General features: G+C 47.3%; 2 protein-coding genes across 5 annotated transcripts in view; both read right to left on the bottom strand.

The window, feature by feature from the left end:
• Positions 1–24,352, bottom strand: part of LOC128154986 (F-box/LRR-repeat protein 21-like) — a 56,752-nt gene extending 32,400 nt beyond the window's left edge. Inside the window, exon 1 of the mRNA XM_052816367.1 lies at positions 24,334–24,352. The gene's annotated coding sequence lies outside the window, so the exon portion shown is untranslated. The remainder of the gene's footprint in view (positions 1–24,333) is intronic.
• SLC25A48 (solute carrier family 25 member 48) lies at positions 405–23,628 on the bottom strand. 4 transcript variants are annotated; one of them, XM_052816373.1, is made up of 8 exons: positions 23,536–23,628; positions 21,457–21,500; positions 17,840–17,911; positions 17,000–17,252; positions 15,457–15,705; positions 14,064–14,197; positions 10,836–10,965; positions 10,147–10,253 (listed from the first exon to the last, which is right to left on the bottom strand). In XM_052816373.1, exons 1-7 carry the CDS (start codon positions 23,579–23,581, stop codon positions 10,843–10,845), a joined length of 921 nt encoding a protein of 306 aa, XP_052672333.1. In that variant the 5' UTR covers positions 23,582–23,628; the 3' UTR covers positions 10,147–10,253; positions 10,836–10,842. The 4 variants fall into 4 exon arrangements, with proteins under 4 accessions (XP_052672334.1, XP_052672332.1, XP_052672335.1 ...); XM_052816374.1 differs by lacking the exons at positions 10,147–10,253; positions 10,836–10,965 and adding an exon at positions 405–1,498; XM_052816372.1 differs by lacking the exon at positions 10,836–10,965 and having other exon boundaries at positions 8,391–10,253.
• Positions 24,353–25,280: the final 928 nt, after the last annotated feature.

Genomic DNA, 25,280 nt, shown 5'->3' with positions numbered 1-25,280 from the left:
CCTCATAACCGAAAGCAAAAGTTATATAAGGAGCAAAGTGAACAAACTGAAACTCAGTTAATACTGAACTTCAACAACTACAATAGCTTAAAAAAAAAATAGGCTTACCTCAGCGATGGGAAGACATGAACATGACTGAAAATGAAAAGAGTGAGCGTTAAAATCGAGCAGCGCTAGCATTCGACACACAAGTACATTTTTTAGTTTCCTGATACTCTCAAAAGTGATATACTCACACTGACAGCTGTCTCCCTACATGGGCAACTTACAGAACTTTCCTCCTGAAAGAATAATAAGTGAGAAATCAGTATTTATTATCATCTACTTCACAAGCATGTATTTTTACAGAATTAAGGTGCTAAACAGCCACTTACAAGCAGATGCTTTGTATACCGGATAATTTCACCGACACTGCAATTCTGTGCTTGCACAGAGAGCAGCAAACAAGAGAAGAGTATGTATGACAGCATGCTGGCATTCATGTGCAACTCAGTCTGATGGCTGACAGAAGAACAGGAGGACACTCCTTTTAATTGAGTCTTCATAAAATTCCCATTCTAATATGGAAAACCCCAATTATAAAACTGATACCAGGTGCCCACTATTTTTTCCCACTAGCTTGGACAGCATTTTAGAGAAATCAAACGTGGAATTGAGTCACCTACTGCAGTGACTTTTCTTTAGTACTGTGGAAATTCACAAATGCTCCTCAGAAGTGATTAATTTGTACATTATAATATCACACCCCAACAGGAAACAATAGTTAAAAATCTACGAAAGCATTTTTTTTTCAGATGTGGGTTTTGTCTCCTGCACTTCTGTAAATTATAGTTCCATGAAAGTGAAGAGACAATAATGTTCAGCATTGCCAGAGTTCCCGAGAAAACAAACTAACAGGCTGTGAGCTGGCTTCCCCCTGGATTCAAAGCAGGACCTTTCTCAAAGAAAGTTGGTAACGCTGCAGGGGTCTGTGGATCAGACAGACAGACAGAGTCGTGGAGAAGCCTGGAGAAGTTGTCACGCTGAATTACAGCTGCTGCATCTGGAGAGGGATCCCATAGTCCTGGACCGTGATCCCACCTCTGCCGAGTGCAAGCACACCAGTGTGCAGATAAGGATTGGGCCCTCAGCGTGCAAACACTGACCGTATTGTCACATCCCACCCGTTCCCTTTTAAACAGAAACGAGTGGATGCAAAAATAGTCCTAGTGACCGGAACGGTGTTAACTTGGAAATTCTCTCAGATGGAGTCTCCGAATCAGGTTGAATGTCTGTTAGAGCTTTCTCTGGCCACAGAGGTTTCCTTTTTTCAAGTTGCACACCTTGGAAGAACAAGTGGTAGCCCTTCAGATTTCTTTTAGATCCCCAGGGTGGACTTTTAAGCTTCCCTGCTGTTATGCCTTAAATCCTGTCATGCCTCAAAGATCTTCTCCAAAAGCTTGAGCCTTCTGCTGGTCAGTCTGGCTGAACGATGGGCACGATCCCTCCGGAAACTGTGCTGGAAAGAGAAAACATCAGGTTGCAATTTGCTGGTTTTTCTCTGGCATTTGCCTACCGGCAAGGGATTCATCTGGCTGAGCGTGGCTCCGCCGCCTGCCCACATGCCAAGGGGAGCGGAGGAGAACCTGCCTGTTGCTCCTGCCCTTGCCTTGCTGCCTGCACACCCAGCACCAGCTCTGGGCTGGGGCGGATGCTCCCTGCCTTTTCTTTGAAGTTCACCCTTAGATAATTTTTGTGTGGGAAGTGTACATCCCATTAGGCAGCTACAGCTTTCACACAGGCCCCAGGGAATACCTAGAAAAAGCCAGTGCCCTCCCTTGGCAAGTTAAAGCTGGCAGCAGGCTACGTTATGATAAGCTGATACACAAAAGTCTATCGTGGGGAGGGATGGCGCTCATGAGCCAGGCAGTGGCATCTTTCAAGGCACTGGGCTGTTAGAGAGGGGCTAAAATCACTGATTTATGATTGAGAGCCTGTGATTCCCTGAAAAGCAATAAAGAGACTTCTGTGGCAGGCGGGTGTCCCTTGAGGAAACAGCTTTTTGCTCAAGCAAAGCAATGGGCGTGCTGCTCCCTGTTTCTCCAGCCAGTAAAGCCCCACGGCAAGAGCTAGAACAATTAGTTCAAAGCATAAATCCCTGAAGGAAATAAATGATGTGTAATATTTGTGGGATGCTTGGTTTCTCAGGTGGTTGAAAAAATGATTTTACATGGTTTTAAAGGAAAGAATTTGCAAGCATCTTTGATTTAGCCAAGGTTGTGCAAGGAATATGGTAACAAGCCATGGGGAGAGAGGGGCAAGGGGCTCTTCGTGACAGCCAGGAGTTTCTCCTGCTTCTTGTTTTTAAGGAAAATATGTTCATTAGAAATCCCATTTTGCCCGGTAGCTGCTACTTTCTGTCTTTGCAAGGATTTTACAAAATCTGATATACTTAGCTGGGTTTCTAGGGCCTTTTCACCTAAGGACTGATGTCTCAATGCAACTGCCGCGCTCTGTAAGTGAAAGCGATTGGTGGCATAAATTGTATGCAGGATACATAATTAGGACCTTTCCATCCATGAGATGTAATTATGTTCACTGGCAGTGAGCAGATCAGATAACTTATTCCCAGGCCTATAGCCCAATATGACAAGATCTGTATTTTTGTTACTAGTTGAAAATTGGAATGGCAGAGCTTCCAGAGTTGCTCCTGAGCTGTTCCCTGAGCCTGCAGTTCCTTCTCACAGTCTCTGTCTGCCAGCAGTCCCAGCACTATCTCTGCATCTTTTCATTTCTATTTGATTGCTTAGTGAGATCTGTCTCATGCTGTTGTTGCTCCAGGGCAAATAGGTATTTCATATATATCAGAGAAGCTGTCTTCAATTTAAAGTGAATCAGAAATCACCAGTAGACAAACTGGCACAGAAAGAACTTTCCATGTATTTGTTAGAGCAGCAGTGGATTGAGCACAGAAGCGAGTGGCACTAGTTATGGCTTCTCTTTGGAGAGTTTAGGCTCTATTCCAGCATTTAGAGGCTGACCCAAAGACCATGGAAATTAATATTTGCTGCCATCCCAGCAAAAAGACCAGCTTTTTTATATAATCTTTAAACATTTAGTTTTGATATTTTAGAAGTCTTCATTTTGATGACCAGCTGTGGCAACGTATTTTCACAACTATGTTGTCATTTGTGTGTTAAATACGATCAGCAGTTTATTTTCTGTCCTCACGTCTAGGGATCTGATCTCCCTCTGTTCCTCTCCCTTAATCTCTCTTTCAGCAACACAGGCCAAAATGTAGAGAGGAAGTAGAGGTTTTTCAACCATCGCTCAAAAAACCTGAAACATTCGTAATAAATTCAGTAGCCAAAGTGCAGTATGTAGGAAGGTGACCGTGCGAGTCCACTTCCCCCCAAGGTCACAAATCCACAAGCCTCAAAAGGGCAGTTGTCAAAGTGGGGAGCCACCAATGCCAGATCTGGTCTTTCCGAGGTTTTTTGTTCCCTTTTAAGATTTCTGGCTGGAAAAATCAGAAACAAAACGAAGAACTGAAACCCAGGATTTTTAATAAAGATCACCAAACTCAAAGGTAGTGGGTGCATTAGCCCATAGAAACATCCCCTACATTGCTATTGGGAGACCTGAGAGGGGAAACTCGCTGTGGTCAGCCCAGGGCAGGACCATCCACGAGCCGATCGTGTATCCCCGTACCTCCTATCACTTCCCTGCCCACCAAAGGATGCAGTGGAGAGGCAGAGTAAAGAAGGAGGCAGAGAGCTCCGTCAGCCGATGTACCGCCAGCACGAGGGCAGCACATCGGCTGGGTGTGCCTGGTTCGCGATCACAACTTTCGCCTGACGGGATTGTACGATTCCAGCCCAGAACAGATATTTGGAAAAGGTGAACACACAAAACTCTCCCAATATATTTCTGTGGTCTCTTACAGGCTGCTCCCTCTGGCTCCTTTGAAAATCCTCATCTAATGTACTGTACATTTTTGGTTTATGCATAAATCCTTTGGGATATATTCTCTTTTAATGCACCTATTTCGATGATAGGTTGATTGACTGAAAATGCTGCACAAACATCCAATTTCCAGATCAGTATTTTAACGTGGTTAGCATAAACCTCCAGATCTTCTCAATTCTCATGGGAGAATTTGCATCCCACTGTAGTGTTTCCAAGAAACTCTGTACAGTTTGGGTTTTTTTAATGTAGGAAAAAAGATTCCCTGTAGACGAAACAAACCAAGATAACATACCAGCTTCTTTTACATTTGCTGTGTACACTGATCAAGATGTAAGAGCTTGCAAAGACTGCAGATAAAGAGATACTATTGATAGTTTCATTTTCCAGAGATAAGGTGGCTTGCAGTATTTTTTTTTCCTTTCTTTTAGATAAAGATGACATATACTAGTGTAGAAATAAAGGAAAATAGGGTCATTCTAATTCCTCCACACAAGGGTAAACCATAGCACAGTAATAGCAAGATTGCCTATGACGGAAAGGTGTAAAATCCAGATGAATTCAGGGAATATTTTATGTGCCAGCTTGAAGAGGGTGGTGGCACCTTCTGCTAGCCACACACTCTGCCCTGTCCTAGCAGACAGACCACGGGACGTCCTCAGGACTCACATTAGCTTCTGTAGGTAATGGAGCTCCCATTACTTTCAGAAGAGTTGTAATTAATTTGAAACCATTTAAACTAACCAAAACCAGTGGTGCTTGGGAGCTGTGAGATGGGAGAGCACACCTGAGAGGGACCTTCAGAGCTGGAAGTCATCTTTGTTTCATACAATAGTACAGTCACCGGAGCTTTCCTGGGTTCTTTAGCAGGGGAGCCAAGCTTTCCATGTTGCAATGATATTTAGCAAGAGCTGAGGCATCTAAAAGCAAAAAGCCATGACAGCAACATGCCAGCCATGCTGGGCTTTGAACATATTGCAAGTGCATCTCACAACCAACAGTCTCCAGAAATCAGCAGAAGAAATCAGGAATTGTCCACAAAGGTCACCAGTTCTCTTGGATTTTAAGGTTTTCCTGATGACATTGCTCTCACTTCAGTGTCCTTTTTTGTGCGCCTGACCGCTTTCACACCGGGAAAGAGAAATATTGCAGAGCTCTCAGATCACAAGTCCACTCACCCTTCCTTGCTTGTCCGACTGTGAAATGACTCTGGGTGCTGGATTTCCCTCTCAGCACAGCATGTAGAGGAAGGTTGAACATGCAGGACAGACAGACAGCACAAGGCGATCACTCTGTGGCTGCGTTAGAGTCCTTCACCAGCCAGACCCACATTGCAGCTTGCTTTTCATGCTGGAAGCATTGAAAAGCCACCTGCAGACTGCTTGATTGAAACATGGCAACCACAATTTAATAAGCACGGATATTTGTTCACACCTAGTTGCATGAGTAAGAATAGGCTGGCCCTCTTCCAAAAGAGTTGGCAAGATTTTCTATACTATGTGTAAAATAGGCTATGTTAGTGCTAAAATGTTTTGAAACATGGGGGAATAGACCATGAGCCGGTCCAATCCATGAAGATGAGCTATGTTATTCCTGGTGCTTTTACAGCAGGCGAGGCCGTGTAGGTGCCAGGCTTGAAGCACTGGGTGTTGGCAGCAGGGCAGTCTCAGCCTGTGCTACCCCAGTTGCAAGGTTCTTGTTTCTCCAAATGTTTCACCTTGTGACCCAAGGTTATCCATTGCTTTCTCCATCACTCAAGAGGACCTTCGTATTTTCAGAGATTTGGTGTTCTGCAGTCCAGTAGCCTTTTTATTTCACCTATACTAAGAAAAGATTTCTTGATGTATCCAGCGTTTTATATCTTACAGTGAAACATCATATGGGACCTCAGAGACCCCCTTAAAAAGATAGTCTCCTTCTGCTGCATGTATGGCTCTGAACAGATTGGTTGTTCCACCAGTGTCTGATTCTGGAGCTGGATCTACAGTTTAGGAAAACTGCTTTGAAAATCAGTGTAACTACTTAAATCTCCCCTCACAGCATGGCTTAATTCTTTTTGGAGCTTATCTCTGGAAAGATACTTTACATACTACTTACCTAAGTTGTCAGTGATCAGTCTATGCAACACTATAGGAGCATATATAGGAAGAAGATGGCTTTAGAGAAAGGAAGCTGTTCTTGTGCAGTTTCTATTCAATTTAGCAACTTGAACTTCTTCCCACTTGTCTCCTTGGATCTCACCATTTCTTCTGACTCCACACTTGACCTTTTTCTTTACGGGTACAAGACAGGCATTGGCCTTCTTGGCTTACATGAATGCAATGTCTAGGACAGAAATCTCTACTGTAAAAACCTCTATGACAAAACAAAGAACTTCAGATAAACCAAAGAGATATAATATATCTTAATGCCTGCAAAGATGTGACCTACTCCTCTGTCTCAGAAAAAGAGAAACAGAAAAAGAGAAACCGAGATGAGGACTGTGATCTCGCCTTCCCCTGATGTGCAGACACACCAGGCAGGGACTCCCGAGGCATGAGAAAATCTCAGCCTGGCCTGGAGCCATCACAGGCAGGGCTTCAGCAGGCACTAAAACCGCTGGGGGTGAGCTCCTGCACGGGATGTCAGCTGCACCCTGCCTGGGAGAAGGACTCAAGGACATTATAGGTGCCCAGCAGCAGTGGGGATGCAGAAACAGGGAGGTGAGGTGACCCCCCTCCTTGCCCCCTGGCCAGAGGGCAGCCCCAGCCTGCTCCCACCTCACGCCCCGTGGGCATCACGAAACTTCACCCGGCACCAAAGACCTTCCTCCAGGTCAGGACTATTTTCCAGAAGAATAGCTTTTCACAGGGAAATTTGTTCCTGTTTGTTCGGGTTTTTTTCAAATGGGGAAATAAACTGCTGTTACCTGTTCTTCCTTCCATAGCACTACATAGCGTATAAACTGGGAAAAACAGCTACACAGCCAGCATCTCATTAAGTAATATAGAGTGTTGTAAGAGCTGGAACACCACCAGCAACATGAAAGTCAGGCAATTACAGATTTATTTGAGGCATGACAGGTCTGAGTATGCTTTCATATTCCAGGCAAGAAAAGCATAAAAGTAGGTAGCCCTGGTCCTTCTGTCTCCCTTCTCATTTTTTACCAGTTTCAGGATTTACTGCATTTATCTCAGAAATGTGGTGCTCTGTGAGCATCTGTGAACAAGCTATCAAGCAGATGGCTTCTCCCACTCCAGCGTGCATGGTGCTGGGGAACGTGCCACCGACGGCAGGTCACTATGGCCACAGCACTGACGGAGGAGCAGGTCCGTATCCTGAGTTCTGTTGACACGGGGCATTTTTCCTTTGTGTAATTCAGGGAAGAAATCACCAACATATGCAATCAGTGCCCCATACAAGGGATTTGAATCAGCTGTATGTATGGCTGTTTGCCTGCCAGGCAAGGCACTGTTTTAAATTCCCATCATCAGGTCCCCGAAGAGGATTCCCTAGAGATCCTAATTTCTATCAATGGATAATGATATTGATATTAACTCTAAAAATTAATGCATTTGCTATATCATAAAGAAAATAATTCACAAGACACAGACCTGTCAAGTCTCTGTGTGCATAAATTGTAATTGCCATCCCTCATCTTTGAGACATGGAGCTCACCCCCTGCAGTGTCACCCAACCCCAACGCTGGACCTTTTTTCTCGGTGACACAGCCACGCACTCACTACTTCAAAAGCAAGACTAAATTATTTATCAAGATCCGTGTGCAGGGATCTGCTGTGATCGATCACAGCAATGGGTACAACCATACCACAAAGTGCTGTGCCTCAAAAGCTGCTTGTCCCAACCCTGCTGTGCCTGACCCAGTGTCACCCCAAAATCACCTGCACGCTGCCCAGTTTGGGGCTGCCTGTTGGGAAGGGAGCATGTACCAGTCTGGCAGCAAATCTGGACTCAGAGTTGAATGGAGCAAGACAGAAGATTGCCTGGCAGCTCCAGCAAGCGGCACATGGCCGTGGACGAGGATGCCATCATGTGGCTGAAACTTTTTATTCACTTCCCACTTGCTTTGCATTTTTTTATATCAAAAGCTTTCTGCCCTCTGCTCCCTTTCTACACCACATAGTCCACAGCTCTCCCTGACAGCTCCTTCTGGCAGGTGTGTGTTACACGAGAGTTTTGTCCAAGTAAATCCTGGGCATCCGTCTCAAAACTGAATTGGATGAAGAATATCAGGAAAAATCACCATGCAACTCCAATGTGGGTCTCAGGGCTTTACGCCCAGGGAAGCACTGAACAGACCAAACCTGGGCACCGTGAAGGCAGGATCATTCACTTACACAGCTTGTTGCAAACCTCATCATTTTAATTATTCATGGTCCATTTTACATAATGCAGGCAGATAAGCAACACCATTTATTTGCACTGAAAAAACAGTCTCCCAAGCATTATCCCTGGAGACATCTGATATTTTGTATCTAAAGAACATATTTTATGTATATGCCTTAAAATAGGTAACACGGAAAGGATGAATCCTTAAATGCAGCCAGCAACAAATACTTGTGTGAAGGCTCATCAATTTTATCCATACTGTTTATCAAAAACAGTTCCCTGTGTTCTTGCCAAGCTCAAAGGCACTGTGAGCCTCCACACCTGCAAGTCCTGAGATGAAGCAACACCAGCTGTTTCCCCCACTTTTTAAGGCCAGTTTTGGGGGGAAGCCACACGCCTGGTTTTAATTTGGGCCCCAGTGAAGAGGAGCCCAAAGTTGGGGACCCCATTTCTGAGTACTGCTCCAGACCCGAGTTTTCAGGCACTTTCCGCTAAGGTCTTCAAGTCTTGTTGCCAATTCCTCCATTCATCCAGGGAAGAGGATGTAGGAGTTTCTCTTTCCTTCTCCTCCTTTTACGGAGGAAAGCTGGACAGCTGCTCCAGGTTGTCTTCAGAAACCTTTACTGAGGGCATCTACTAAAACTGCCATTGCTGGGCTTTTTTCCCCAGAGCTCTTCTCCTCCAGAGGAAGATGGGGAGGAACCATACATTTCCCAGAGGACAGTGTTGTCTCAGACTGCTCCCCCATGCCACATGTCCCTTTGCATGTGAGGCTGTTACCCCTCAGCCTCTCCTGCCAGTGCCACCAGAGTCCTCGTGTCCCAGCAGAGCTGGTTCTTCTTGGGTTTTGGCATCAGAAGCTCCATGCTTAGAAAACAAAGCATGGAGATATTTAACAGCATAAACAGAAATAATCATGATGTAAAAGATCTTGGAATAATTGAAAGGCTGAGGTAGACCAAAGAGAGACCTGGGTCTGCCCCAGCTGTCTCAGTGGGATTGCAGCAAAGAGCTGGAGGTCTGAAGCCAGCCCATGTATTTTAATGAATAGTTTGGGGTAAACTCTGCATCCCTTGAAGAGACTTCCTTTGGTGATGGTCTCTCAAGGCTGCAAAGTGATGGCTGCAGGGTTCGGCAGTTGGCAAGCTGGACTATCATGTCAGGGAGATCAGAAGGTCTAACAAGATACCTCTAGTAGGTCCCTGGAGGGCTACACAAGGCAAGTTAGGTAAATTAATAGGCAGCCATCTATAGGAAATGCAGAATTGTTTTATTGTTTTCTGAAGAAAAAGAGCAGCTTAGTCTCTGAATTTTAACATCCTCCTGTATCCCAATTCTGTTTATACCTTGGATAACAAACTGAAGCTGTTGAAGCCCTTTGCATTTTTTTCATGATAATGTGTTAAATTGTGCCAAACTGGAGAGTTCTGTGATGTAAAATACGAGTATCCGTTCATACGGGTGGAGTCATGCATTTCTTTGATCGTGAAAGCAAGCTAGGATTTGGTGGGAATCTAGACCTTCCTACACAAAAAGCACCTGCACACTCACAACACCTCCTCCTTTCCTTGTTCACAAGAAAGATGAGCTTTATATGCAGTGTTGTACAAAAGACGCTTCGTCGGCTGGTGTTGGGTGGGCTGGGTTTGGGTGTATCATCTCATTCGTGTGGGTAAGGGAAGTAAGTTGTTCCCTTGGCTCAATGGGAAAAATGTCATCAGTGAAAAAGCCCAACCACGGGAATTATTAAGGTGCTCTTAGACAACAGAGTGAAAGATTCGATAAGAAAATAGTCTTTGGATTTGATTGAGCTGGTGCAGTTTTCGGAGTCCTCCAGGGACTAAGTCTGTGGCAGAAGAGAAAGCAGATGCTGTAGGTACAGGACAGGAGTCTTCGGTCAGAGCAGCTGAGCCCTCACCAACACCACACTGCTGATTTGGCTCAGGAAAGTAGGAGACTTTCAGGTCTTCTTGGCAACACTTTTGAAATAAGAAAGAAGGAGGTTTATGAAGTACTGTAGAAAACAGCAAAGACTGCCAAGAATAATTTTGAGTATTTAAATGCTAAAAAAGTTTCTTTAATCAGATATTTTTAATGCTGCTCCTTTATGCAACCCTCGGTTTATGAGGGAAAGAGTAAAACTGTGAGCTGATAGTCAAGACACTTTGAAAGGGCTTAATTTCAGGTCTTTGTGGATGGATCAAGGGAGGAAAGGATACTGTGCAGGGACTTTAGTGAGAATGGTATTTCAAAACTTATAAAACGTTGGAGAATATTCTCCTTTCAAATTTTCTTTTCTGATTCATACTAATCAAAACAATCACAACAATCAGAACAGATTGCAGTGAAATTCCAGATCTGGAATGAAACCAAAATCCATCGGCACATCTATTGTCTGCTCCAGATCCCACAGACCCAAATTTGAAAAGTGTTTGACTATTCAGATGTAGGTACCCATGTGAGTTATCTGACTTTCAGAGGATCCATACAATTGTGACTCCATTTGATTCAAAGATTAATTCTCTAATTTTAATAAAGCTAGAGGGTCTTTATGTGCTGACCTGGAAGTTAAGGATTGGTCTCAGTTTGGTCTCTTTTCATTGCTTTGAGGGAAAGTTCATAGCCAAGAAACATGGCTGAACTCACTGGGAATCCTCGCACTGTATTGACCGTGATGCCCCTAAAAAAGACCTGTTGGGGATGGAGAAAGGTTAGAGCACAGGAATATACTGGCTATTTTAAGAAGAAGAAGAAAACATTGAATGAAGTCATGGTGGGATTCTGAAGAACCAAATCTTGGTTTGCTCAGAAGGTATGCTCTCACTGCTGGTCTTTGCTGAAGTCTGCGCTGGAGAATGGAAACTCAATGGCAAAAGTCACTGGTTTGGTATTATTGTGCTCCATGCTCCCTGTGGACCCCCATCAGTATCCGCTGGCAAGAGCTACAAGAGGGAAAGGGTAAAAAAATGGCCTCCTGCCAGTGGTGTAGAGCAGAAAGCAAGAAACCTAAACCATCTTCTAGTGTTGTCCTACCTAGCTACAGTCCCTCCTTCCCTTTGCATACCTAAGCATGCGGGGATCGTGCAAACCCCACAGTAGAACTAGAAGGCTGTTGCTTTCATGCAGCAAATGCTCTGACTCCCAGGCCTGGGTCTATGGGCGCAGAAGACTTTTGGAAAGTGGAGAGGGAGCGGTGTGGCTGCAAGCCAGCCCAGCCAATGTGGGCACTGTGCCACGTGGACTATTTTGCAGGTTTCACCTTTAAGCATAAAAAGAATTTCTCAATCAACAGAAAACTAGACTTACTCTGTACCTTGCTGAGAACTAGCTCTCACCACTGGCTTTGGGAAAAATATTCAATAGAAGCTGATATTTTCACATGTGGGTTCCTAAGGTCAAGTTTTGGTGCCCATATGTATCCTAGCGTTTTCTTTCATTAAGATAATAAATATCCACAGCCAGGCTTCCTCATTCTGCTCAATATATATTTTTTTAAAAGATGCTGGGACTTACAAGAGTGAAAGAACCTCTGCCTCTTAAGTGCTTGAACAGTAAAGTGCTTTCTGGAAAGTGGAGAGGGGTCTTTGTCGCTCCTTGCTCCTCGTATTGGCTTGTCTCCCTTTGAAACCCCCCCTCGCTACAAACACTGTTGCCTGGTATGTGCAAGGGTGTGCACAAACCACTCGCGCTGGGGTGAGCCTATTTACAAAATGATGGTTGCAGGGAGTATCTCTGCTGTCCTGTTTCTCACAAAATCGCTCCATTACCCACCCAGGCTAATCACTGTGGTCACTAATCTAAACACCAGAAGTTCAGAATAGACATGAAAACTAACATCAGCAAAGCAAGCCCTCTTCCAAGCTTTACAATGGCAAAGCTCCCACGGCTACTGTACGAAAGCGTGGGAGATCTTGTCTCCAAGACCAGAAGCCCATAGATTTAAGTGTCTAACCAGGATTTCCCCTGAAATACTGAGCTCTGCTAAACAGCACCGTATCTTGTGTCCAGTAAATCCAGTGCACGGTGCTGACTTGTACGAGACAGAATCAAAATATGCTCACATAGTTTAGCATGGAGTTTGCAACGTGAAATTGCAATATTGGGATATTTAGGATATTACTCGATTTATTGGGGTGTTTTATTTTGTTAGGAAAGAGAGAATTTTCTGGGAGGAAATTCAAACTTTTGCAGCATCCATAAAGTTACACTAGAGTGCCAGGTTAAATAATAATGAAGATTTATGAAGAAAAGCACAGAGGCATAAATTTTTCTCATCAGAATGAACACACCTGACTATGGAGAAAGAAGAGGGCTATATTTACTTTTTTGTGTGTACATCAGGCAATTATTTTCAGCACTGCAAATATTGTTCCTTTGTCCCAGAATGAAAACATCCAGACCTGGGTTTGCTATTTACCAGTTGCGTGTCTCCCAACTTATAAAAAGATTTTCCTTATAAGAGAAGGATCTAGTCTTATCAACTATTACTCAATCCTGTTGCTGGCTTTGGTCCGCGTGCCAGGCGTGATAGCAGAAAAACTGCAAGCAGCTCAATCTCAAACAAAAAAACCTAAGTGCCTGAATTAGTTGTGAATATTCATGCAGGACAAGGAGGGTGGGGAGTGAGGATGAGGACGGAGAGAGAAGGGAAAACACACGGAAATTCCCTTTTCAGCTACCCTATGTTTTAGCGTGAAACTGCATGCCAAACTGAACGCGCAGGGCAGGGAGCCTGCGTAGAGCCTGGGGCACCCTGACCCTCCTCTGACCATCCGAGCGCGGTCTTTAGCATCTCTCCGGGTGCCTGTGCTTCCTAGGACTGTGACTTTCTTCACTCAATTGCAAAAACCGAACCAGACTGCAGGGTCCTGTGACGGCTGGCATAACATAGTGGCATGTTGGCAAATATTTAAATCACACTGACTTGTGATTTTGCAGGTTATTTTTCTTTTTGCTACTTGTTACTTTTCCCTCGGAATGTGAAAATTAACACTTTGGAGCTAAGAGCCCACATGATGTTTTGACGACAACTTAAATACAGATTTATTTCAATATCAGAAGATGTTGCTTTTCATAACCATGTATTGGCAGTGCAATAAAGCTGCAAACCCTGGTTCTCTGCCATTCACATTTAACTGAGGCAAAGTTTGCAGGTAGAACAAACATCTTTTATTACACTAATAGACAAAGTCAGAAAAAGGAGATAAGGGCTTTTTGGCACTCAGCCCTTCTTCACGTTTGAAACCAAAGCAATTCTGATTTAAGAACATTTTCAATCAACTCTATCTTGGTGCAAAATGAGGATGGGCAGTGCAAAACGCAGCATCAGTTCCATCAAAGCATTGCCCAAGGCAACCAAACGCACCTGGGGTGCCAGCACGGTCCCACTGGAATCAGTTCCCACTGACTTTGATGTCAATGGGAAATATTTGACCTCTGCATTTTGTAGAAGTAATCACAGAGGCAAGATTTTCTACCTCTGATTTATAATAAGTCAAATCATGTTCACAATTAAATGCACTGACATGAAGTGTTATTTTCAGTTAATTACACCAGCAGACTGTGACCCCCAGTCATTCATTTTTTCATTGCTGTAAAGCACATTATTACTCTCACTATTATGATTTAGAAAGAATCTGCCCTGTAATTACCTGCTGTCATTATTATAATTTAGCAGTAATTGGCTTTAGCTGTCTCTCAACCCTGCAGATAGGTTTGTAACAGCCATTATATTTCCCAATTGAAAATTAAATGTCTAATACCCAGATTTTACTTCAAATATCACTTACTTTTAAGCCCTCGTTCTGGTAGCTCTGCAAGATACAGTCAAGGGTCCCTTTGTACTTGTTTAAATAAACTCCATCTGCCTGAAGTCGACTCTTCACAACATCCATTGGAGTAGCAGTCCCCCAGGAAATGGCTCCTAGAAAAATGCAGAAGTATTTGAACAATTTCTTCGCTATATTTCCTTGGCCGCAGGTCAGTGAACTCAGAAATTCACCTCTCATCTACCGCATCATACTCATGGGATTTTCGTTTCAGGGCATTCACCCTGCTCAGGTACAGCAATGGTATTTCTGGGAGCAAAGTTCCCTGTTTCTGAAGAAGCATTGGGATTTTGGGGGTTACGCTGGTAGTCAAATGCAGGCAGCCCAGAAGGTGCTCCCCCAGGTGCAAATACATCTTCTGCCATGCTTCTGGTGGGGCATGAACACGCCGTGAGGAGAACCCGAGCTGCAGGCAGCTGCCACTTGGGGCGATTTCAGAAAAACTGGAGTCCTCGGATAATACTGTTGAAAAGCAAAGTTTGAGCTGAGAATGCAAATAAGAGGCAGGTCCTTCTTATGCAACCAGGATTAGGCTCCACACAGCTGAGATACATCATCATTCCAATAATAAACCCATCTATTTACATTGATTACCCTGCTGCTGAGTGGGATCTTTTGCCTCTCTGAAAAGGTCAGCATGTGACTGCAATACATGTCCCAGTTGGACAGACAAGAGTTTGTTTGGAACTATGTGAGTGTTGGGGCATACTAGAGAAGCTGCCCAGATGGGCCAGGGCTCTGTCTATTTGCAGGCGAAATGGAGACAGCATTTTGTAATCATTACCTGAGCTAAGGATTGATCTGCATTTAGGGGTCTGCAATTTAGAAATGGCCAAGAAATGGGGAGCGGGCGTAGGGATGACCTTACACAGGTAAGCATGGTGGGGGATGCGCACACCAGTCTTACTGCCAGGTGTACACGGGGAAAAAAAAGAAGAAGATCAGTAACAGTCAACTCTGCTTCTGCTGCGCACGGGTAGGGTGCACACCCTCCTGGTGGGCAGCCAACAGGTTGAAGTCCTCTCCTGGAGGCATCTTGGCTGCCGCGTATCGCTGGCAATGTGATACACAGCCTGCTGTGAGACATCCAGGGAGATGAAGGCACTGGGTGTTTTCCTTCTTGCTGACATTGAGCCCAATGAAGGTCTGATAATGCGACTTCCATAAAGTTTGGCAAGTCGTAAAGTGCAGCCGTGGTGCTAGGGAACTTGGTCATGGGGGAGGAAGGTTGTTCAGCCCCATGTTCTTTCCTGGTGACCAGGAGGATGTGGTGGCCCCTGAGCCACCCCCGTAATCTGCCCTGGGAACCTTCCCATCCTTGTTTTCCAGTGTTGTTGGAAAAAAAGGTGCTTACCTGCTACACCCCCTGCCAGCCAGATGGAGGAGGGATTAGGGGAAATGCATCCGTCGGGGGTAATCCAGCCACAGAAAAATGTGTAAGGGATGAAATAGAGGCAGTACCCAGGAACATCCCTCAGAAGCATTGCGCCCGCACCTCGGTATATTCCTGCTATCCCCTCTTTCTGTAGAACTGTCCTAAAGCAGTGAATTGGGCCTCGGTACACAGGAAATCCAGGAACTGTGGGCTTTAGTTTAATGTTTGCTGCAAAAAAAAAGATACAACCGTTACAATAGATATATTGCTGCAGAACTCCTCCCAAAACCCCACCGCCCTTGAACAGAAATCACTGCCATCCATTTTCTTCTGCTGGGATCAATATGTAGTGTGGGAAAAAAAGTTTTAAGAAAGAGGACTTAGGTCCATTTTTGAAAGATATTTTAGATACTTCAGGACAGATTTTTCTTAAATGCATTGCATGCCTCCCAATAGGTATGTGCCCAGTGAGATTTCCAAACGAATTTAAGGCTATGTGCCCAATTTTCATGGATTTTAACCACCTCTGGTGCCAAGCTGCATCTCTGAAAGCCTCGACATCTTCAGAGTCTGGCCCTTGCCACGTAGACCAAATTGCTTTTGGAAAGGGCATTAGGTTGCTAAACTGCATGGAGGCTTTTAAAAATGGACATAATATTATTTTATCAAAGCAATACAAAAATGTCAGTATTTCAGAGTTAAACACCACGACTGTAATCATGAGAAAGGTGTTTCTAAAACTGCTGAAATCCAAGCTGTTCAGCTCTGAAGCTGTGCCGTCTCGTCCTTCAGCTCTGCGTATGCTCCGGTGGGGTTTGCTCCGTGCTGGCAGCCTGCAATGAAATTCAGCTGCCATCTCGAGCAGAAGCAGCTCCTTCTGCCTGCAGGTTCTGGAGAGGTTACAGCTGCCCACTGCCATCCTGCCTGTGTCCCCTCCTGACCCGTCTTACCTGCGCCTGGGTACCTGTAACCCTGCCGCGAATAAACCAGCGGTTTTCAGACAGACATGTGTAATTTCTGCTTTTGAACAGAGGAGGGTGGAATAACAGAGAGGGGTTTATGGGCGAATATATGTGGGACTGAGAGTGTGCAACGGGAGATGGGGGGCTGGTGTCACCACTGGCAGCCGTGGTGTTGCTGGTGGGATCTCCAGGGGACTCGACAGCCCAGGGACTCGCTAGCCCAGGGACTCGCTAGCCCGGGGACTCGCTGTTCCTGCCCCACAGCCGTGTGGGGAAGGTGGCTCCCACAGCTCCTGGTCCTGAACAGACCTGTCCCTGTGTTCATTACGGAACCCAATCAGCTGGAAAGGACAGCGGAGATCTGATCAATGTCATTGATAAAAACCCTCCCCTTGAGCTGAGCAGGATGGGGTCCATCCTGAGGCAGAAGGAAGCATTTTTAGCTCAATTGCAGTGGCCCAAGGCAGCAGAGAGTTGGGCCTTGAAGCAAAGTTGTCCTAAAGCTCTCAGTAAACACCAAGAACTGGGAGACAAATGAGGGAGAAACTCTTGCTTCCTACCTTCAATGTACGGCTGCGTTTGCATCTGTAGCCTTATCTTTACCAGGTCGACAGGAGTGCCGATGCCCGCGGAGACGAACCCTGCCACAGTGCTGGCTAGAGCCATGTCTGCGAGCTCCGGCGTGCGAGATGTGTCTCCGTGGCGGAGCTGGCTGAGGAGCCGTTGCGTGTTGCTGAAGACGCCGAACACCACGGAGCTGTAGACGGCGATGCTGGCCAGCGGGAAGGACATGCCTTTGAAGAAGCCAGCCACCTACCCAGGGAAGGGAGCAGGAGTTAAGAGAGCAAACAGGACTGAGCAGTGTAAACCCCAACTTGTCTATCAGGCCAGAAATGCGAATCCAAGTACCAGATGTCTCCTGGAACCAACCGTTTGCACATGCTGAGCAAATTAAAATTAATTCATACTCCTAAAGACTTGCAAAGATTGTGCAGAATACAGGATATGCTGAAAGTACAGGAACCCACAAAAAAGTCCCTCTTATGGCCAGCTTCTGTCCTGGAATCACTGAAGTCAGCAAAATACCGCCGGTAGAGCTTTGCCAGCAGGTACGGGCAAAAGAGGCACTGTGGATGTAACACCCTGACCCATGTGGCAGTGTTATTTATCACTCCATGCCAGGGATATGTCTTTTCCCTATAGGAGTAGCCAAGAGAGTTACCTTAGAGTTAAGCAAGAGAAGGCTGTAGGGATTTGCAGGCTTAATTGCACTGACTTTATTGGTCTTCATGTAACTGCTGGTGTCAACAGTGATTTTGTATAATTGCTTTATGTATTTATATAGTTATCTATTTGTTGCATTTTCTACCAGCACATTTTAAGTAAGGTAAAGTACTTACAGACTCATTTCTGTACACAGTGAGAACGCAGTTGAGTGTATTTCCATACCCTTGTCCAGCTTGCAAACGAGTCTGCAAAATACATTCATGAAATGCAGTTAAAATCCCATGCTTCCAGCCCAGTGAAAGCTCATGCTACGTAAACAATGTGTATTTTGCTTTGAGAGTGAATCTTTCCTTAGTTGTAAAGAAAACAGAGCAATAAAATAAGATATATATGCATCCACCCCCCCTTGAACTTTGCCAGAAGCAGGGCTAAAGGGGACCTCAGAGGTCTGAAGCTTTCTGCAACATCTGGAATCGATGACTGTCAGATTGTTCTCGAGACCAGACCAGCTACCCTGGCCCAGCACAGCAGACTGCTGGTGTGCGGTGCTATCATTGGCAAGTTCATGATTTATGTGGAAATTGGAGAGTGATGTGGTCTCCTCCGTTTGGGGACTCGCAGTGGAGGTTGGGATGCATTGCTGAAGGATGGAAAGGAGAGATCCCCTGGGAGGCTTCCAGGGTCCTTCTGATCCAAGGTGGATTCTAAGACATAGAAATACTAAACGGAGCCAAAGTAATTCAGCTCCATCTCAGAAATTCTCCATGCTTCGCTCAAAAATCCATTTTTACATCATTTCCAACAACGACGTTTTGTTTCTGGAAAGCAATAGTTATACGCCTTCCAAAAAATGCCTACAACAGCTGTAAGAAATGGCGTTTAAGTCACGACAAAGCCTGTATGATTCAACATACTTTCCCCTTCTCACAGATATATATATATATACCCCCACATATATTTAGATCATCTTTCGTTCAAGCTGCTCACAAGTTTGCACTAAAAACATCCTAACAAGGGATGCATTTTTTGTTCGGGCTTAGAGGTACGTGAGGAAACGGAAACCCCATTCGGTTTGCAGGACCTGGGGCTGATCTTGGCTGAGGCCAGAGCTCATTTTTTGTAGGAAGACACTCACACATAGTCTGTCAGGGATGTTTTTAGGGAATGGGGACAGCATTTCTGGTCATATCCATCAGCAATGCTGCTAGCAGGAATGACGAAGCTTGGAGGGGACAGTGCCAACCTGCTCTGGAGGGACAGTGCTCAGTCCCCTCCGGTGGCTCAGCCCCGACTTACACCAGGGTGAAGCAGGAATTTTATTTGGGAATTTTAAGCCCAAAGGAGCGCATGGCCTCCAGAGTTTGTGCCTGGGGAGAGCTTTTGGACAGCAAATAGCAGGTTGAATGACCCGATCACTTGGCCCAGAGCCCTGCAAGAGGCTGGCCGGTGGGGTGGCATGGTGGGACCCTGACCGGGGAGTGGGAAGGACCGAAACCCGGGCTCAACCCCTCACCCCGGGGCTGCTCCGTGCAGCTGTCTGCATGCACCGAGCACCGCTGCTCCGCTCCACACCTGGCTGGAGGCCATGGAGAAGGCGGCAGCAAAAGCAGAATATGTACTGAGCCCTTAGAAACAAGCTGGTACGTGAAGATGCCGGCTACAGCTTATGCAGCAAACGTTGTGCAACACAGGCAGGCCCCGGCCGTGGGTGCAGACCGGTGCACGCCATGACTCACGCCGGGGGTAACGGGGCCGGGGGGGGGACTGGCGGGGAGGGTGGCTGCAGCCCGAGCAGCCCAGGACAGGGCGACCACGGTGCGCAGTCCCGCATTCCTTCCTGGCTTCATTTGCACGCTTAGTCTAGACGTTTCCATTTGGCCTCCATGGGCTTGTTTTTTTTTTCTTTTACACAGTAACCAGGTATTTAGACGTTCAAGTTAATGCATTTTTTGAGTAACTGAGGGCAACCGAGTGTCCTCACAAACTGCTCCTCGCACACGTGCCCCTTAGCTAAGCTGTTAACAGCCAGCACTGAAATCCCTGCTGGCATCTCTGTCAAAGTCAACTGACACCAGTATGGATATTCCTCAGGAAAATTCTCCTTTTTGTCACATTTTGATTAGATAGGGCTCTTGGGTGACACCCAGAAACTGAAGAAAGTTCTGGGGAAATGAATGCAATGTGGAAGATGAAAAGTGAGTAAATGTAAAACCATTTAGAGTTCCGCGAGGCCGTGGAAAAAAACAGCTGCTTGGGTTTGATGGAAGCTGCGACGCTGGGAAGGGGCCAGCTGAAGGAGGAGACCTGCTTGGTGGGAACCGCGGTGTGGATACCACATACCCCACCCAACCTTTCGTTCAGTCCTGTCCCCTCCTCCAGGTGGGGAAGGATCCCCCCATCCCCAGAGGTTGCCAGTGCTGCTGAGCTGCCCCTTCGCTGGCTTAGTGCCATGTAAAAACTCTCCTTTCCACTTCCCTTCCCCTAAATTTGGAAAGAAAACAAGTCTGCCTACTTGGTATTCCCAGGCAATGTCCAAAGCAAAGGACAACAGAGGGGTCAGCCTGACAGTTGTCTTTATAAGCACTGAAGGATGGGCTCACTCTTTCTTGGCATCCAGAAACTCGATGTTTCCCAGCAGGATCCTCTCTCAGTTGTTGCCAAACTCCCCCAAACCTGGCAGCGATGCCCTGATGGCCAGCCTGAGATGAGGATTGCCTTGGCAACCCTAGGCAGAGCCTGCCTGTGCTGCCCGTGCCCTGGCCCTACCCATCGCTGGGATGGTGTGGGCAGCCGTGCGGCTCCTCCAGCATGGGGTCTGCGCCCATCCTCCTGCGGCGATGCTCCCAGGGCTGATATCACCTTAGCAGCTCAGAAAGGATAGGGCTGGCAGGCCATCTCCTGATCCCAGGAGAGGCGGCTGTCAGGCAAGGGGATGGCTGTGGTGGCTGGGGAAGGGATGTGGCGTGGGCTGCGCTGGACCCTGCCTCCTCCCCATTGCCCTCCAAGGGTCTCTAAGGTGCAAACAGGACCACTGGCTCTTGGGTTTGCCACATCTGACAGCCCTGCCTGGTGCCAGGAACAAGGCTTGAACCAGATCAGAGTGCGTGGGCAGAGCAGCTGAAGCAATGAAAGCTGGCCAGAGATGCCTATCGCACTGTACAAGAAGAGAAAGGAACAGGATCATCTTCTATATCTCTGCATCAGTACGGACGGTCAACTTGGTTGGGCCAGGCTGTATAGGTGTGTGCATGGGCTTGTCTGCATCGTGCTAGCAAATATCTTCTGACGTCTCTAAATCCTTCCCTCTGAGGAATAATTGTCTTGCAGGAATAGTAAATACTGCATCTTATAGCCCTGGGATAAAATCTCAGCACTCTGCCCTTCCAGCTTTGCCAACACTAGGAAAACATAAAAATGCGCCTGCAGCAAAACAAATATAGTTCCCCTGTTGCCCTTTGAATACCTGTCTGTGGCAAAGTTCAATAAAACATTGGCAGAACTGTTCGGTAAACTGTTAGGTAAACCACACATTAAGTAAGGCCAGATTTAATTTTCAGCATTAATCCTCACTAGAGGAACTCGCATGTATCAGCCAGTTCTTTTAGTTTCTTGTTCAAAATGAGCATTGGAGAGGAAGAAAGTCTATGAAAACATTTCTACTTAGGCTAAATTCCTCCTTGGGGTGACAGGGGAAGTGAAGGGCTTTTGAAGTGTCATCTAGAGAGAGGCCACCTTCCCATCAGTGGGGTTTTGGGTGGTGATGGGAGAGCACGGTTCAAAAGTGTTTTACCTTGATCGTGTCCAGGGGGTGGCCCACAACCACGCTGGCGGCTCCTGGGGATGAAAGCAAAGTATTACGCAAAACATTGAAGAAGGTTCTGTGACGGGACAGGAAGCAATGGGTTTATAGGGGAGGAGGAGAGATTTCCATAGGAACAGTTGTATTGGGCCAAGCCAGAGCAATCCCCAGCACAGCGCCCCGTCTCTGACAACAGGTAAAAGCTGGGCAGAAACACTTGCACGTCTGTCCTTGAATACTCTCCTGGACTCCATCAACTTTACTTCTCAAAGGCATCTGAGCAAGAGGAGGAGGTGTTGTATTTGTACGTCCTGTCTACGAACAACCCCTCTCGCACTCTTGTAGGCTCATGCAAAGTTTTAGCCTCAAAATGGTGAGATTTAGGTTAGACACGAGGAAATGCATTTTCCTTCCTTAGATAGAGATGCTCTAGTGCTGACTGCTGACAGGGACTGTGAACCCCCATCCTTTGCTGTTTTAAGAGCAGTTTATAGAGATACCTGTCAGAGATGATTCAGGTAAAGAGGATCCTGCTCTGTATTGATCCCTACAGTCCCATCCAGCCTCATTCCCCATGGTTCTCTGGGAGAAACTGGCCCATTCCACCTTACCATCCTGCCCACCTACTCGTGCCGCTCACTGCCAGAAAGGAGCCCCCATGGCAGGGCAGAGCACAGCTTGGTTTCCCCCTTCTCCGGGAGGACAGAGCAACCCACGTGCCACGGCCAGGATATGGGTTTGTGTGCTTGTTGCAAACAACACCGGCAGTTTTTAGGGTGTTTGTGGAGATGGTGGGTAATTTGTGCTGCTTCCCCATTTGCAAGTCTCTGTGCAAACCGTTGTCCCCAAGTGCTTTAGAGACTACATGAAATTTCCCGCTTGTAGTGGATTAGGACTGAAAATAGCATCATGTCCTTGGTCAACACGTTATGACTTTACTCAAAAATGTATTATAAAACATCCCCTCTCCTCCTGGACCTTAACCCGAGACCACCCGCGGTCCAGTGCTATGCATGAAAACTGTCTGCTGCCACCGACACTGAGTGCTGGTGGTTATTCACCCCCTTGGACATCCCGTCCCACTCCTGGGGGTGTGTGGCAATAGCACAGGGTCAGAGGGGCAGAGAGAGCGACTGCATGCTGCACAGCCTCTGCAGGCTGCAAAGATCCAAAAATCAGCTGCTCGCATAACCTTTTGGCAGACGTTCTGGGTTTTTTAGAGTTGGCTAACCTATTAACCTCGTCTGGCTGGTCAGGATCCATGAGCCCCTTCCTGAGCCTGGCGTGAGCAGTAGCCTGGGCAGAGCTCTGGTCTGCGGCGGTCAGTGCCACGCTTGACCCTCTGCCCTGCCGCTCCTGCAGCCCACCCGGGGAAGCAGGACAGCTTAGCTGTGCACCTTATCAGCTGTTAAACCCAGTGGGAACTCTCAGTTCTGGAAGACATACTACATTACTGGTGCCTCCACACATCCTCACTTTTCCTTTTCTTGCTGGTATCTGTTTTCCCGGTGTTTGCAATCAGCATTTTCAGCAGACCGGATCAATACCCCTCTCTGCCAGCACCGCCGCCCCAGCCATCAGCCTGTTTGCCCTGGTGGGATGGCGGGGGGGGGGCGAAGCCGGGCCGTGGCCTCTCCCGGGGGTGTGTGCGCCGGGGGGACCCCGGGTTGGTTGTTGCGAGCCCCCGGCTGCTCCCCCCCGAGCCCGGCGGGGCTTCCAGCCGTGACAGCAAGGAAAAGAGAGCCGGTGGGTGTCGGGGACGTGCCGGGGTGGCTTTGGCAGCCACCCCCCCACACACACGCACACACCCCTCCCTGGGAGGGCAACAGCATCACACGTCCCGATACTTGAATTTTAAGTATCCCGCCCGTGGAAATGGGATCAAACCGCAGTTCTGAGTCAAAGCAAAGCAAAGCAAACCGCGCATCCGCCGGTGGTACCAGCACGCCGGTCGGAGGCACAGACCGTAGGTGACACGGGAGGATTTTATTCCCACGCACGCTCCTGTCCCCCCATCGCCGCCTTCCCCCCCACCCACTCCCCCCACCCGGAGCCCACGGCACCACTTACCGCCCACCCAGCCCGCCGCGAAGTCCTGCAGCTGAAGGCTGCCCATGCTGCGCTGCCGACCCCCTCCCGACGGCGGGGGCGGGGGGGTCCCCACCGGGCAGGGGGGTTCACCGGGCAAGGGGGTCTCAGTGGGTAGGGGGTCCCCGCCGGGCGGGGGGTCCCCACCGGGCAAGGGGGTCTCAGTGGGTAGGGGGTCCCCGCCGGGCAGGGGGTCCCCGCCGGGTAGAGAGTCTCGCCGGGCAGGGGGTCCCCAGCGGACTGGGGTTCTCGCCGGGCAAAGGGGTCCCCAGCGGGCAGGGGGTCCCCCGCGGGCCGCGCTCCCCGCGGCAGCCCCGCCGCCCAGTGTCTCCCAGTCGCAGTGACATCACGCAGCGGAGCTTAAAGGCGCCGCGCAGGGGCCGGCGGCGGGGAGACACCCTCCCGGGCTGGGGAGGGTCTCGGTCAGGCGTGGGGACGGGGGTGGGCGGTGGGGACAGCGCGGGTGCTTCCCGTGGGACTGATGCTGGCGGCTGTCAGGTAATAGGGGGCAGAGCAGGCTCCTCTGTGCCCGGGGGCTGGTCGCATGGAGGAGCGGGGAAGAGCAGCATCGCCCCTTCGGCCAGGCAAAAGGGGCGGGGGGGTCTGTATGAAGGGGTAAAAACAGGGGATTGGGGGAAGAAAGTCTTGAATTGAAGATGTAAGTCCTGAGAGAAAGAGTGTAACTCGCACAGCCTCGCTCAACTGAAAAACGTCTCCATTTGCTTCATTGAAATCACGCTGCCTCATCTTTTCAGGAGATGCCCCCAATTTCTGTATTACCTTTTCAGGAGGTATCCCCAATTTCCGTATTTTGGCAAGCAATGAACAATTGCTTTCCACCTCCTTCCTTCTCCATAGCATTCATAATCTTCTTGTACCTCTATTACCTTCTTCTCCCTCAGTCCTGTCTTTCCCAGAGTCAAGAGCCCAGCTCTGTTTAGTTCCCCTTTCATGCCAGATGCTCCTTTTCACCCTCCTCAGTCTTTTTTTTCTTTTTTTTAAGTTTTTGAACTGGGCAGCCAGAGCGACAAGTGTTAGGAACGAACCAGGCACTCAGCAGTGTGAGGATATTTTCTGTTTTGATTTCAAACCCTTTTCTGGCAATTCCTAACAAGCCTTTCTGATTGGCACTGAAGACTGGGCTCTCTTTCTCAAATGGTAAATACCTGATTTCGAGCCCAGCCTGGCCATTGTGCCTCCTGTGTGGCACTTTCAATTAGTAAATCTAATGTCTTACTCCTGAATAGCACCCAGCCACTCAATAGCAGGACATCGTTCTGGTCCTTAACCAGATCACTGATATCCTTGTGCCCACCAACTCCATCAGAAAAGTCCTCTTGGACTCCAGGGGCATGACTGGGCTCTGCAAAAGCTGCCTTGGCACTTCACCACCGTACGTATACATATACATTTGTCTCATCTGGCTGTGGTTTACTATAGCCCAAAGCGAATTTTGTTCTATAGAGGTCAGATTTCTGCAGATAGCAGCTCCTTGGATCAGTTTTGGAAGCTTTCTAAAAAGATTGGCATCGGGTTTGCTACATTGCCGTCTTGGAATACCAGACTGGGTTTTGCTGAAATGTATTTTGTCTACATATTCTGGTGACTATGGAAAATGTTGATAGTTCATAAACAAGAAATCCCGAATCCTGAAAATACTGGCTGAAAATATAAACATTTAAAATTTTTGCTTAAATAATTAGTACTTTAGTTTCCATTAATAAATG

This window comes from Harpia harpyja, chromosome 20 (genome assembly GCF_026419915.1).
Source record: "Harpia harpyja isolate bHarHar1 chromosome 20, bHarHar1 primary haplotype, whole genome shotgun sequence".
NCBI lineage: Eukaryota > Metazoa > Chordata > Aves > Accipitriformes > Accipitridae > Harpia > Harpia harpyja.
Note: the sequence above shows the minus strand (reverse complement) of the source record. Positions and strands in the feature narration are given on the sequence as shown.

Excerpts from the sequence above, each read along its gene's own strand:
- SLC25A48 (XM_052816372.1), bottom strand. The coding sequence starts at position 23,581 with ATGGGCAGCCTTCAGCTGCAGGACTTCGCGGCGGGCTGGGTGGGCG. Across the intron at positions 17,253-17,839 it reads CTGTGTACAGAAATGAGTCT|GTGGCTGGCTTCTTCAAAGG; the intron begins GTAAGTACTTTA and ends TTCCCTGGGTAG. Across the intron at positions 14,198-15,456 it reads GCTGGCAGGGGGTGTAGCAG|GAGCCATTTCCTGGGGGACT; the intron begins GTAAGCACCTTT and ends GCATTTTTCTAG.